The sequence below is a fragment of the Bos mutus genome, chromosome 27, assembly GCF_027580195.1.
Source record: "Bos mutus isolate GX-2022 chromosome 27, NWIPB_WYAK_1.1, whole genome shotgun sequence".
Classification (NCBI taxonomy): Eukaryota; Metazoa; Chordata; class Mammalia; order Artiodactyla; family Bovidae; genus Bos; species Bos mutus.
The window spans coordinates 20,348,295-20,362,769 of record NC_091643.1 but is presented as its reverse complement, the minus strand read 5'-3'; the positions used below and the strand labels follow the sequence as shown (position 1 = coordinate 20,362,769).

The following is a 14,475-nucleotide window of genomic DNA, read 5'->3' as shown; positions in this document are numbered from 1 at the left end:
AAGCAAAAGAAGGCTCTTTGCGTGCAGAGTCCAAGGTCTGTGTCCCCAGATCTAGGGAGTGGGGTATCCGCCTCCTGCCTCCCCTTAGGAAGACCTCGCTTTAGTAAGATCAGGCAGAAGAAAAACGAGGCGGTCCTTTAATTAAGTTCTGAAAATAAAAACAAAACCCAAACCTTCTACAAATACACATATAAAAGTACTTTTTAAACACTCCCAAGTACCAATGAATCTTGCCCAAGAAAAATCACAGGATTTGGGGATCCATTGGATGAGGAAAGTCCCAGGAATCTCACAACAGTGTGAACCAACAGACTTTTAATGTTTTAGTCCAATGTGGTTAAGAACAATGAGTCTATGATACTTCAGAGTTGGCAAACAGTAAAAATCAAATCTGAGAACTTGATGAGGTTTTTCTCCCCATCCCTTTCCACACCCACACACCATAAATAAGAACTACCAAATCAAAGTCCGTGGGGGCTGGTAAAGTGTTGTTTACAATGTGGATGTTGTAAATCAGAGTCAAAATACAACCAAATGTTTTCTGGAGGTGTGGAGGATATATTGAATCTGCAAATCCAAACGTCCCAAACATGGCGTAAATGATGACTCTCCAGGAAAAGAGATTCTAAAATCCTTTTGTGAAGAAAGAGACACGGGCAAGCCAGCTGAGCAAGTTACAACAAGTCTTGTAACCAAGCTGTCCGGTGACTCAGGGTAAGAGCGAGGGCTTAGAAAGCTCCCCCAAAGCCAAGAGGAGAAGCTAAGCGTCCCATTCATGCCTGTCCTGCTGGCATCAGCCTAGTGCACCATTGGTGACACCGCCCAGGAGCCAGCTGACTTCCCATTGCTGGTGTGTCGTTCTCTGCTGGGCTGTCAAAACAGGGTCAGAAAGAGGAAATGCCCGTCTCCATCACAAGTTGATCGGCCTGCATCATCTTTTCCTGAACAGCAGCTGAACTGTGGAAGAAAACCAAGTGCACAAAAAATGCAGAGATAAAGTGTAAAGCCCATGCAACAGGTGAGAAGGCCCCGGCTGGGTGGTGAAGACCCCCAGAAGAGGGGCCACGGGGAGGACCGAGGGCTTGCCAGGGGACTGACTTCCCACACCCAAGAGGAGAGGGACTCCTTATCACTGAGCCAACATCCTCTGGCCTAGCCAGGGCTGCCCACAAGCCTGGGTCCCGTCCAGACCCTTTCCAGCATCATCCTGCTCAGACAGACCGTCATTGCCAAACGGACCATCACAGCCATCTCCTCCAAGCGTGAACCCAGTTCTGTGATCAAAACCTGGCTGTCTTGGCTGATTGAAGGAGAAAAGTGACTAGGATCCTTTACTTTCAAAACTGTGTATGATGGCAGTTCAGCTCTTCTCCGGGCTTCCCTCTCCATCTCAGGACGACTGCAGCTCGGCTCATCCGCACCCACTGAGCCCGGCTCCATCCCAGGCTGTCACTAGTAGTATGGCCCAAGCTTCTCGTATCCTAAATAACTAGGCCACTCCGGAAACAGACCGTAGGAACACCGAGGGCTTCCAAACTGGTCAAAGGCTATTTCAAAATCTGGTCCGTTTGGCGGCTGGGCTGTTCCCTGGGTAGACTGCAGCTCCGCCCGGATGATCCTATAGTTTTTGCCTTTGTTGCTGTCCCAGTACGTCTGTCCATTGCACTCATAGCACACGGCGAACTCCATCCTCTCGTAAGACTGAATTTTCTCAGGCAAGCTGACGTCAAAGGAGAACGTGTCCTTGTCTGAACCCGCGTACGTGTCCTTCACGTACCAACAGGGAAAGTCTGTGAAGCTCTTCCAGGTGTCAAAGGTCATCCGGACTTTCACCGTCTTCTCGAACGCGAGGTTCTGCACCTTCACGGTGCCTGCAATGGACCTGTCCTTCAGAACGCAGTTCTCCAGGCACACGTGGTCGGTCTGAAGCCGATTTCTGAAGTCCAGGTAGTCCGCTGATGGCTGCGAGAAATCCAGCACAAAGCTCTCGCTCTCCGCTGTTGTCAGGCTCACGATGCTGTCCAGGAGCTCGGTGATGTTCAGCGGAATATCTAACGGGTCATCGAACTCGGAGAACACTTTGACCATCGTCAGGGCCAGCCCCTGGTTGTCGGCGAAGGACACCCGCTTCTTCACCTTTTTCTCCTGGACCGTCGGGGCCACCGTCCCACTGGCTTCATTCTTGCCGCTCAGCTGAATACAAGGCCTGAGAGGTTTGCTTGGCTTTGGGGCAATCTGGAAGGCAAACCGCTCTCTGCGCAAGGAGGGGGCCATGCAGCTGTACCTGCACTCGATGTCCACGGCCATCACGGGGCTAGAGGAACACGCTAGAACCCTGGCCAAGAGGAAAGACAGAAACAGAAAGGAGGTCAGACAGACATTCAGATTCATCCTTCCAACAGGGACTGGCAAGCTGCGTTTGCCTTCATCTCCGCCCACGTGGCCACAGCTCATTGTTAACTCAAGGGTGGTCCAGTGTGACCGTGGTTTCAGGGGAGATTAAAAGCGTATAAGTGGAGGGTGGGCAGGGGGAGAGGCCCAAGGTTAAAACCAAAGAAGTATGGAACCACTGGTCTTAAAACCAGTTCATGGGATTCCCTGTCAGGACTTCTTGAGGCCTTCAGTGCACTGATGATTGTGGGGAATAATGAAAAGCGCATGCTGTTTGTGGAGTTTCCAAAACTTATTCCTAATGAGGGAAGCCTCCATTTTTTGTGGAGCACCTTGCTGAACACAGTTTGGTAAATCCTGCTTTCATCCAATAAAAAGAAATTAATTCCTCCCACAAATACTGATTGTCGTTTGCTATGTGCCAGGCATGATGCCAGACCCTAGATTCAGTAGTGAAGACAGACCCCAACCTGTCTTCATTCAATGTACAATAGATTTTTATATTCTAGTATGTTTTTTAAAAAGTGCCAGAAATTTAGTATTTTTAAACTTTTCATATCAGTGAATAATTTTTTTTTCTACAGTGAAAACAGCCTCTGTAAGAATAAAAAGCAAAGAGAATCATGCTAAAGATTACATGAATCTGACTTCATAAAAACCATGTTTTTTCTATAAGGGAATAAAGTAAGTAAAACTAAAAAAAAAAAAAAAAAAGACAAACTGGGGAAATATTTTCCAAAAAGCATGGCAGCAAAGTGTTAATACCTTAATATATAAAGAGATTTTATAAAATAATAACAAAGTCAAATATTCCATGTAGAAAAATGAGCAAAGAGCACAAATAGAAAATTCATAGAAGAAATTTAAAAGTGGCTTATAAATATGCAAAATGTCAAAACTATAAATAATTTAAGAAATTTAGATTAGAAAATAGTGCCTGTTTTTACCTAATGAGTTAGGAAAGAATTTCAAAAGATAGTACAAATATCTGTATTAGTCCAAATGGCACAAAATTTCTAAATCTTATATTTTCAGATTCTTATATCACATACAAGTGTTAAACTTAAGGGAATAATTTAAAATGCATGAAGATTAATGTATTAAATTGTTCAATGCAACATTAAGTGGAGGGAGAAATGTGAGAAAATAAACTGACCAATAACAGGTAGCCGATTAAATCAAATATACTATATTCATGTGATACAATTTTATATCATCATTAAAATCATTATTTGTAAAAAATATTTAAAAGGCATAAAAATTCATAATATAAGATTAATGTAAAACATGGATTTCCTTGATGGCTAAGTTTGTAAAGAATCCACCTGCAATGTAGGAGACCCTGGTTTGATTCTGAGGTCAGAAAGATCTGCTAGAAAAGGGATAGGCTACCCACTCTAGTATTCTTGGGCTTCCCTTGTGGCTTAGCTGGTAAAGAATCCATCTGCAATGCAGGGGACCTGGGTTTGGTCCCTGGGTTGGGAAGATAACCTGGAGAAGGGAAAGGCTACCCACTTCAGTATTCTGGCCTGGTGAATTCTATACAGTCCAGTCTGTACAATCTATACAATCAAGTCTATACTATACAGTCCATGGGGTCACAAAGAGTCGAACATGTCTGAGTGACTTTCACTTTCACTGTCAATGTAAAAAATGGAGAAGATAAAATTATACAGAAAGACTAGACTTGTAGGGCAAAATTATTACATATATGCACAGAATAAAGACTAGAGATATACTTAAAACTGCCAAAATATCAAGGTGATGGGATTTCAGGAAATTTCTGTTTTCCTGATTTGTACTGTCTTATCTTTTCTAAAATAATAGAACTTCTCTAACCAAGTAAAAAGAATGAATATAGTAAAACATCTCAGATATCTTAAGATTTGCCAAAATTCACCCAACACTATTGTCACACTAGAGCCAAGCTATTTGAATTTCTATTTACCATGGCAAATTGATATCCTGATTTGACAGTTCCAAAGGGCTAACTGAAGAAGTCAGTGATGAAATCTGGATTAAAATCTTTGGTCTGAGAATCACAGAACACAGGATCTGGATTAGTTGCCAATCACATCTTCCTGCATGGCAAAGGCTCTAGTGTGGCAACAGTGTGTGGTGGTATGTTGGGGTACCAACTCTCAGGCCTCCCCTCATCTCCCCTCCATGGGGGTTGCTGTGCTGTGGATTGATGATGGTAGTTCAGGAGAAAGACTGGCAAAATGTTGCTCATCTTCTGACAAGAGTGGAGATCATTGGTCTCACATACAATACCAGACCCATAAATAATATCTGCTCTTCAGCTTGATTTTGATGATCAAATATATAAAGAAAAATGAGAAAGTATGAAGACATATTGGGTTTGATCCCATTTTCCAAAACAAACAAAAACAGCACTTCCTCGGGATGCAGGAATCACTTAGTAATGACCAAGTGGAGAAACCCACACGTTCAGAGACAAAACAATAAACACAAGTACCTGTATTAGTCTGAAATGGCCCAACCTTTCTAAATGTTTTTATCTTAATTTATAGCCAGAAAGTAGCCATCAAGATGCATTTTAAAGGATATCTGTGTTACTGTTTCTCCTCTAACACAGTGAAACAAGTGAAAATTTTAGGAGCAAATTGGCTATTATATTTGTTTACACCCATGCAATTGTTCTGGAAAGGCAAGTTCTGACGGAACTGGGCAAGACAGCTTTAAAAAAAAAAAATGTCAGTGGGGGGTTCACTAAGGGGTTCAATGTAAAACAAACAAACACCAAAAAACCCTATGCCTAAAAAGTAATTCAATTTTTCTTTTCCTCTGTTCATTGCAAAACTCTGTTAGAATGCATTGGAATCATTCAGTTCTACTTTTAACACAGGTAGCTTTTGTTTTTTGAATGAATTGTTAATTAAAAATAACCAAACAGCAGGCAAAGCCACATATCCCAGCCCTTCCTCCTCTGCCCACCCCTGACAACCTGGGTATGAACTAAGGGAGGAAGGGTTCCTCCTCGGCCACAGCAGCTTCCTCCTGGCCTGAGTCAGCACAAGGTCAACTGCAGGCTCTCTACGTGCTTTCCCGCACCACCTTAAAACAGATCATTAGAAAATGATTGGGGAGCTCTCAAAATATTTTGGAAACAGAATTCTGACACAAGCAGATCAGCAAAAGCAATTGCACACTTGCTGCTGCTGCTGCTAAGTCGCTTCGGTCGTGTTCGACTCTGTGCGACCCCATAGACAGCAGCCCCCCAGGCTCCCCCGTCCCTGGGATTCTCCAGGCAAGAACACTGGAGTGGGTTGCCATTTCCTTCTTCAATGCATGAAAGTGAAAAGTCAAAGTGAAGTCGCTCAGTCGTGTCTGACTCTTAGCGACCCCATGGACTGTAGCCTACCAGGCTCCTCTGTCCATGGGATTTTCCAGGCAAGAGTACTGGAGTGGGGTGCCATTGCCTTCTCCTGCACACTTGCAGTCAACTGCAATTGCTCTCAAGTTCTAACCCCGCCAGTTGGAGAGGCTTAGTTGAAAGCCTTGGTAAAGTTTCAGTATTTGGACCCAGAGGTATAAATGTACCCCTGGGATCCCTTTTATCACCGAGCTTTAAGAACAGGGGGTTGGGGGGTTAAGGAGGTAAGGCTGGAGTCAGAGCCAGACTCCACTGGCACGGTGGACTGGAACTAAACAAACAATTCCACTGGCACTTTCCAGAGTGGAATTGGTTGTGTGACTTTCTCCATGAAAGGCAAAAGGAAGGTGAACCACCTGGGGGCCCAGGTGTTCCTCTTGGGCTCCGGCCCAGAATCCCTTCACTTTTTCAGTGTCGCCAGCGCTGGAGGGGAGGTCACTAACCCCTGTGGCCTCAACAGAGGGTGCAGTCTGACTCTTGGCTCCCTTGTCTGTCCTCACAGGTAGATTCTAGTTTTTATTCACCAGATCATTCTCCAAGAACTGGTGCACCAAAGTGCTGGTTTGGTGTAAGCCTTCCTGATCTTCTGCTCAGAAACTCCCTGATGGACCCTGACCACGATGACCAACACCCAGACACACTCCTGTCACTGGAGACACGCAAGGTAATCAGAGCTTCCTAAGTTCCTGAAAGGCAGGCACCTGGATAGGTGCTTTAATCCTTAAATGGCATGAAAATGATCAGTTCCAACACAGGATGCGTTGGGCTGTACTCACGCCCTCTCTTATGAGAGACTCTTTGGGAGCTCTGCCCTTTCCCTCGCCCAAGCCAGGTAATATGAGTCACCAAGGTTGGTCAGGGAAAAAAAAACCAGAAGGAGATGTGGACACACAACTGAACCAGCAGAGATGACATCGGACCTGGATACCAGTTCTTTGCAGGACAAGGTCACGAGACTGTGAGTAGCTGTTACTCAGACCAGCAGGGATTCTCAAAACTTTTGCTTCCAAATAGATGCCTAGGAGATCAGTCTTGCCCCATGAGAGACTGGACGTGTCTAAGGGTACATTTCAGTGTTTCTGGTCAAAAAGAGGACAAACCCTAACACTCCATGCAAATCAGAAAGAACATGGAGAGTTTTGCATAAAAGTTTTCCCTGTTCCACTAGTAACAAACAACACACCCTCTCAAGACAGCTGGCAAGGGTTACGTGTAATGGTGATTCTTCTCTAAAATCTATCAACTTGTACAGAAAATAACCCTATAACCTTCACAGTTTCAAGCAGCTGAACTACTGACTCTCTGGCTGTGCCTTTTATAGAAGGCAAATCTTTTTCTTTTGTATTGAGGCCAACACATTGCCTCCCCCATTCTCTTGCACTCTGATAAGAAAAGACAGAAATATCAGACGCACCAATAACTCACCAGGAACACTGAAGCTACGTTGTGAAGGTAAGCGTTGACAACCAAGTTACCAGGTATAATTTTTGTTTTAAAGATGTGGCCACCTACGCCTTTGGCATTTCTCTATTTGCTCCCAAAAGGTTTGGCTGCCATAGTGTGAACAAAGTTGGCATCTTTCCCATGGTACTCTGACCATGGGGCTGTTATTCGCAGCCCTAGATGCCACTTGGACTCCTCTATTCTGTCACCGCCATCCAAAGCATCTCTGAGATAAATATCTGTGGATGAGGTTGCATGTTATAGGAAAGAGATAAGTTAAAATGGCACAGTGTTTGCATCTAGAAGTGTCCAATATGAAATACAGCACACTGGCCTAGGAATGCCTACACGTTGCTGTGGCTATGCTATGCTAAGTCACTTCAGTCATGTCTGACTCTGTGCGACCCCATAGACGGCAGCCCACCAGGCTCCCCCGTCCCTGGGATTCTCCAGGCAAGAACACTGGAGTGGGTTGCCATTTCCTTCTCCAATGCATGAAAGTGAAGTCGCTCAGTCGTGTCCGACTCTTAGCGACCCCATGGATTGCAGCCTACCAGGCTCCTCTGTCCATGGGATTTTCCAGGCAAGAGTACTGGAGTGGGGTGCCATTGTAGCACTCAGGGCAAATTACTCAAACTCTCTGGGCTTGAGCTTCTCCCCTGAGATCCCTCTGAGCTCTGACATTCTGGGTTGCTGATATTGCCTGATGGTTCTTCTTTTCCCACTAACTTTTCCCTAAATACCTCAACTTTACTTTTGGGGTAAATCCTCCAGCTGTCTTCACTTTAGTCTTGGCTCCTGGACAACCCTGCCAAATGAACCATTTCCTCTTCTCCTCTGCACCCCAGCCTGAAGGCCTTCCTCTGGCTTCTCCTGGGCCGTGGGTCTCCCAGGGAGGCCTGGCCACACACACCACAGGCCCCAACATCTTCTAGCAACTCTCCAAGTTCTCAATTTTCTCCTCTTCTGCAGCAAACAATACCAGGAGAGAGCCCAAACCTTCTAGTATGTTCTGGGCTCTCTGCTCCCTCTTTTGCACTGAGTCGCTTCCACACCTCTTTTTCTGGACTCAAAACGGACAGGAACAGGACACAGGGGCAGGCCGGGGCGTCCTGGCTTCGAAGATCCCACAGGTCACTGTCTCCTGGGTCCAGCCAGGCCCGGGCTGCACCCCGCTCCCAACCCCTCCCAGAGATCCTTCGCCGGGCGGGAACCCACCTGTGGGGCCGCGGGGAAGCCCCCTTTCCAGCTGGCTCGCTGCATCGGAGAACCCGGAGGGAGGTGGCAGGGGAGGCTGCCGCCACCAGACTACGTGAGCCTCGGTGTGTGTCCGGGAGGCAGGACTTGGGCTGGGTTCCCGGAGTTGTGACCGGCAGGGGGAGGAAGACGACGAGGAGGAGGAGCCCTAGTTATCACACCAGGGCGGGGCGGCGGGGCCACCCCGGACGGAGAGGCGCCGCGAGAGCGTCCCCGCGCGGCCACCTCGACCCCGCCGGCCCAGGACGGCCCGTCTGGGGGCCGGGGACCCGAGGTGGCTCGGCTCGGAGTGGCCCCAGCCGCCGGTGCGCTCCGTGTCCCGTAGCCCTCGTCGACCTGAGAGATCACCTAGTGTGTTTCCCTACGTTGTAACGGGCAATCGAGGCGGGGTGAGAGACGCAGCGACTTTCCCTTCTGCTCAAGATCCCAGGGCTCAGCTCTAGGAGTGTCGGTTCCCAGGCGGAAAAGCCTAGTGTCAGGTTCGAATTCGGCACAGTAGGGACCAAGAGTCGTCTGGACTCCCAGCCCCAGCCTCCCATCCTGGCCAGGACCCCCAATCGGTGCATCACGTGGGTCCCGCCAGGCTCCATCCAACCTCTGGTCCCTGCATTGCCCTCTCCACGAGGAAGCAACAGTTTCCTCAAGCCCTTCTAGAGTGTCCCATGCCCACAGTGTAACTGCAAGCTGGCCTGAGAAAGTGTGTGAGGCAGGAACCAGAGAGGGTCCCTGATGCGTGCCCTCGTCGCCGTTTCTGCGGTCGGGCACCGGGCCTTGAGGGCTTGGTGGGGGACGTACCTGGTACAGCTCATAAGCCCCGAGGTGCGGAGGCGCCAGCCTGCGGCAGCATCCCAGCCAGGGTGGCAGGGGCAGCGGCGGCGACAGCAGGAGCGGGGGCCGGGGCTCAGGTGGGCGCCCTCCGCGGGCAGCCGCATCCGTCCGTGCGCTAGAGCAGCCCTCCCGCCTCCTCCCTGCGGCCCCTCACCTGGGACTCTAACTTCCAGCCGCCGCGCGGCTCCCTTTAACTTTCAGGCCACCTCTCCCCACTCGGGACGCCTTCCCAGACCCCCCTTTCCCGAGAACGCCCCCCGCAGCCAATGGGCGCGCCCGAGACTCGCGCCGTCCACCAATAACCGCGGAGCCGCGGTCCCACCTCCCCAGCACCGCCGCGCCACGTGATAGGCTGCGCGCCCAGAGCGATAGGGCCGGGTTCCAAGGGCTGGGAAGAGGGCGGTGGGTCACAATTTCATCCGAAGCCGGGGGGAACGGGCGCCAGGGGGCAGAGGCACTTGCCTGCTGCACGGCATCCCGTTACAGCCAGAGGGCTGGACGCCGGCGCCTGGCACAGTTCCTACTGCCTAGGCAAAGTCCTAGCCGGGAAAAGTCACCCTACGCGCGCGGACGGGATTGCAGAGCCATTCACCCGTCCCGTCGGCCCCGCCTTTGTCTTACTCTTCAGCCACGGGGTTCACAGGTGACCGCTAGTTCCTCCATCACACGTGGAGCCCAGAGGAGCCCGGAGAGAATGCCAAATGTGTTTCCCTCCGTTTTAGGTGGAGCCTTGTCGGGATCAGTATCCCCAGCTTCTAGGATACTGTTGAAAATAAGTAATTACTGAACGCTTGCTTTGTGCCGATCACGGTCCAGGTGTCCTTGTGAATGGAATACAGTAAAATCCTTTTAATAAAGTTGTTATTGAGGCAAAGGACCAATACCCATCTCAGAATATTGCATATATAGTTGAGGGTTTCTCAGGTAGGTATTGGAGAAAACAACAGCACCGCACTCCAGTATTCTTGCCTGGAAAATCCCGTGGATGGAGGAGCCTGGTAGGCTGCAGACCATGGGGTCGCTAAGAGTCGGACACGACTGAGCGAATTCACTTTCACTTTTCATCTTCATGCATTGGAGAAGGAAATGGCAACCCACTCCAGTATTCTTGCCTGGAGAATCCCAGGGACAGGGGCCTGGTGGGCTGCCGTCTATGGGGTTGCATAGAGTCGGACATGACTGAAGCGACTTAGCAGCAGCAGCAGCAGCAGCAGCAGCAGGTAGGTATATTTCCGAGGAAACTACCTAACTTGAATCTGTATGAACGGATTCAACCTGTATCTACAGGGCCTCCTTGATCTCTGGGCTTCAGCTTGAGATCTGTAGAGAATGATGAGTTTAGAATAGAGTTTAGAAGCCCCTCCACCCATATGAGATCAATTTAATATGCATGCAGCAGCAGCAGTCATAGATATCATTTCCTTGGTGACCAGCTCTGAGCTAACCACTTTAGGGATGAGGATCCCAGTTTTCCAGGTTTATTGAATTTTGGAAATTAATATAGGATTACCAGCTTTTTAAAGTGCCAGTTAAAAACATAAACAAGTCCTACCATCTTCTGTTACCACCTTTTATTTTTGAAAGAAATACTCTATTCTTGCTTGGAGAATCCCATGGGTTTGCAAAGAGTTGGACACTACTGAGTTCACATGCACACACTCTTTAACAGCAACAACAAAATACAGGAAGGGCCTAATCTCAGTAGAGGCTAGCCCTTCATATTGCGTATATTTAGCTTTATAAAAATTTATTATGTTGACCATAGCATATGGGAATTTCTGCTATAAGAGATTTAAAAGCAGCTTCTAACTTTACTAGCAATGTAAGACAAAAACTCTGGTCCATTACGATAATGTAGTTGGAGTCTTCGGTGCTATAGAGAGCTTCCTCAGACTCAGTCTTCCTGTCTGAAGGGTGATCATTAGTCCTCTTCCTTCTCTTTCAGTGGATAAATCTAATTAAGGACCACCTGGGAAATTAACTATTGCTAGGCAGTTGGCAAATGAAATTCCTATGCAGTAATTCCTTTGCCAACTCTAAACACCCTTTTATTAGCTGATGAGAAGTTTGAAAATTTATGAAGCCAAGTGCTGCCTACATTTCTCAAGTGGAGGGAGCATGCTAGAGGAGTGGGCAGAGATAAAGAGCCAACAGGTATTGCAAAACATATGCAGGTAAAGGGTGATCTGAACCCAAGTGGGAAGGAGTTGGGACAAGTAAATACAATTTTATAGCATTTGGGTTTGGAAGTATCTTCCTTACATAGATCTAGGAAATCATGGGTAATAATTTCCCCTGTGGTTTAGGTGACTATTTCAAACCAGGAGAGTGGGGCTAAACTTAGTTGTGGCACACCACAGTCTTGGTAGGTAGGACTGTGGCATCTAAGAGTTTGAAAAGAGTACAGTCTTTGAGATTGGAATAGAGCTGGGTTGCAAGCTCTGGAGAACTGTTGCAGGAGAATTCATATCAGTCCTGAACCCCAGAACCTGAGAGATGTACTGGTCCTTAGACAATCTTGCTTTGCGGTTTCATTTTCTAGCAACAAAGAGGGAAACTGAAAACGGAAAATTTCAACCCTTTAGTCAATGCTTACCAAGTTCCTTTTCTAATATCTGGCATTGAATTGTAGCCTTAATATTCTTTAATAAGCCTATTCTTCTCCCCCAAATAAAAAGAAGCCAGTGGCTAAGGATAGCCAATGATCATCCATAAACTTCTCTTTTTTCATGGTTGTTAGTGGTAGCACTGTCTTATTCTTGCACTTGGGTTCATCTGTGACTTTTTAGCTGTGTCTTACACATTTGTTCATTTGTTCTATAGTGCACTATTAACCAACTTAAGCCTAGGTGCTGGAAATGGAAAAATGAGTGATATATTATCTTACTCTCAAGAAGCTCTTAAACTGACAAATAATGATGTGGAATGAACGTGTGAAAGGCAGATCTCTGGGGAGCTAAAAGAAAGACTGTGTGTGTGTCAGTGGGGGAGAGGGAAGAGGGGAAGGTTAGAGAAGGCTGACCTTTGAGAAGTGACCATTGAGCAGGATCCTGAAGGGGGAGAAAACGTTTAGGGGTAATGGGAGAGAGAATGGCAGGAATTGGAAATGGCACAGAGTTCTTCTATATGTTCCCCCAAAGAATTTCCACTCCATTGATTAAAAATCAGATCCTCTTTCTGGCTTAAATACTAGATAGTCTTTCCTTCTGCATGTGTTAACATCAGTTTTTTTTTTTTTTTTTGCTCGTCCAGAAAACTTTAAAAAATGTTAATACCTTATCTCCTCCTCAACTTAACAATTTCAAAAACAGTTCAAATCACACAAGATTTTGGAAATCCTTTTCTTTCTGTCGTCTTAGAGTTCTAACATTGCTTCTCTTTGAATTTAAGTGAATCTAAATAAAAAAATAACCAGCATAGAGAGTCAGAACTAAAGAAGAGAGCATTCTTTTGCTCGATCAGAATAGAAAGTGGGAAAGACTGTTTCCAAACTGCTTAAGTCCATTTATATTTAGATGAGAGGCGTTGTTTGCACCTGTCAGAGCTGCAGATGCGCTCTGGGTGCATCATATTACCTGGGGCCCTCTGTCCCTCTTTCAGAATTGCTGAAGGGGACTTGCTAGGTCATGTTTTATGGGACAGGCAGATGAATACCAGTAAAGGGATTCTGTAAGCCTCTGTCAATGAGAATATGTCCTTAGCACAGTAGAGACGATCTTGGAAAGATCTTGAGTAATTTACATGTCAAAGCTCCTAGAGCCCATCAGTAATTTACATAGTTGAGAGTTTCTGAGTTTCTGTATGATGCTGATGTACGGACCATTCCTTTAAAAGTTACATTAACAAAACAGCTTTTATGCTCCAGCTTTATATCTAGCGCAGTGCTTTGTATGATCCAGATATATCTTTAATTTGCACTGTATATTATGCTTATGATTATAAAACTAATACAAGATCACTGTGGACATTGTGGAAAACACAGAAAAATATTGTGATGAAAACGGAATCAGCACCACCCAGTCAAAACTACCAATGTAACTTACTGTTTTTTCTTTCAGTATTTATTCTGTGCCCAAACATTTTATTATCAGGATCATAGTATATATAAAATTTAATATTTTAATTTTCTAATCATGGCTGCTCATTTTCAGTGTATTGATATTAGAATTTTCCTGACATGCTTTTTAATGACTGCATAATATGCCTTCACATAAAGAGACCACATTTTATTTTCTTATTATGGGATACTTAGATTTTTTTACTCCAAATTTTCTCTATTAAAAATATACTTCGATAAGGACCTTCATATTTAAATCTTTGTCTGTATCCCTGATTCTTTTTTTTTTAACTTTTCATTTTGTTTTGTTCTTTTTATATTAAACTTTTTGTTTTATATTGGAGGACAGCATCCCTGATTCTTTCTTATAAGTCTGTTTCCCACAGGATATGTACCTTCTTTAGACTTTTAATTCATGTCACCAGATCATTTTTAGGAGGATCAGTATTGACTTTTTAGTCTCACTGTTGAGGAAGTTTAAGTGTTAAGTAATCCTAATAAGGTCTTGGTTTATGGACTTTGGGTAAATTATACCTCATCTCACCAAAAAACCATATGAGAATTTTCACTAATGAATCATATACTCTGTGCCCCGGGTAAAAATAGCTGCACACTTGTCTTTTGCTTTAGCTCTGAGTCTCAAAGTACACAGCCATTTTAAGTTATGAATGGGGACTTCATAACCATATTATTGACTTAAACGATATTAAGTGGTGGCTGGTCAGAGAGAAAGGGAGAGGCTGGGAACCAGAGGGTACCGCTTGGCCACAGGCTTAAAAGGAATTAGGCAGAACCCAGTATGTATTTATATTCTTTGCTCATCCATCCCCCATTCATGACTGGTTTGATCATAAATTATATTTGAAATTGGAACTATATACACGTGATGCAACGTATAGCACTCAGAATGTCATGACAAGTGGCATGCGTTTCTGTGAGGAGAGTGACATGTCAAGCTGCTTGGAGGGCCACGACAGGCCACTTGGCTCTTGCGTGCCTTGGACCTTCAGGCTGGGCTGTTCTGCCGCATGCCTCTGGAGTCAAATGCCTCAGATGCTGAAGGCACTTCGGGCTTTTGTGTAAACAATTATACTTGGGCCGG

General features: G+C 46.0%; 1 protein-coding gene across 2 annotated transcripts; it reads right to left on the bottom strand.

The window, feature by feature from the left end:
* Positions 1-416: 416 nt before the first annotated feature.
* PPP1R3B (protein phosphatase 1 regulatory subunit 3B) lies at positions 417-9,538 on the bottom strand. 2 transcript variants are annotated; one of them, XM_014481636.2, is made up of 2 exons: positions 9,284-9,538; positions 417-2,335 (listed from the first exon to the last, which is right to left on the bottom strand). In XM_014481636.2, the coding sequence occupies exons 1-2, from the start codon at positions 9,418-9,420 to the stop codon at positions 1,453-1,455; spliced, it is 1,020 nt and encodes a 339-aa protein (XP_014337122.1). In that variant the 5' UTR covers positions 9,421-9,538; the 3' UTR covers positions 417-1,452. The 2 variants fall into 2 exon arrangements, with proteins under 2 accessions (XP_014337122.1, XP_070220170.1); XM_070364069.1 differs by lacking the exon at positions 9,284-9,538 and adding an exon at positions 8,450-8,950.
* Between the last annotated feature and the right edge of the window lie 4,937 nt (positions 9,539-14,475).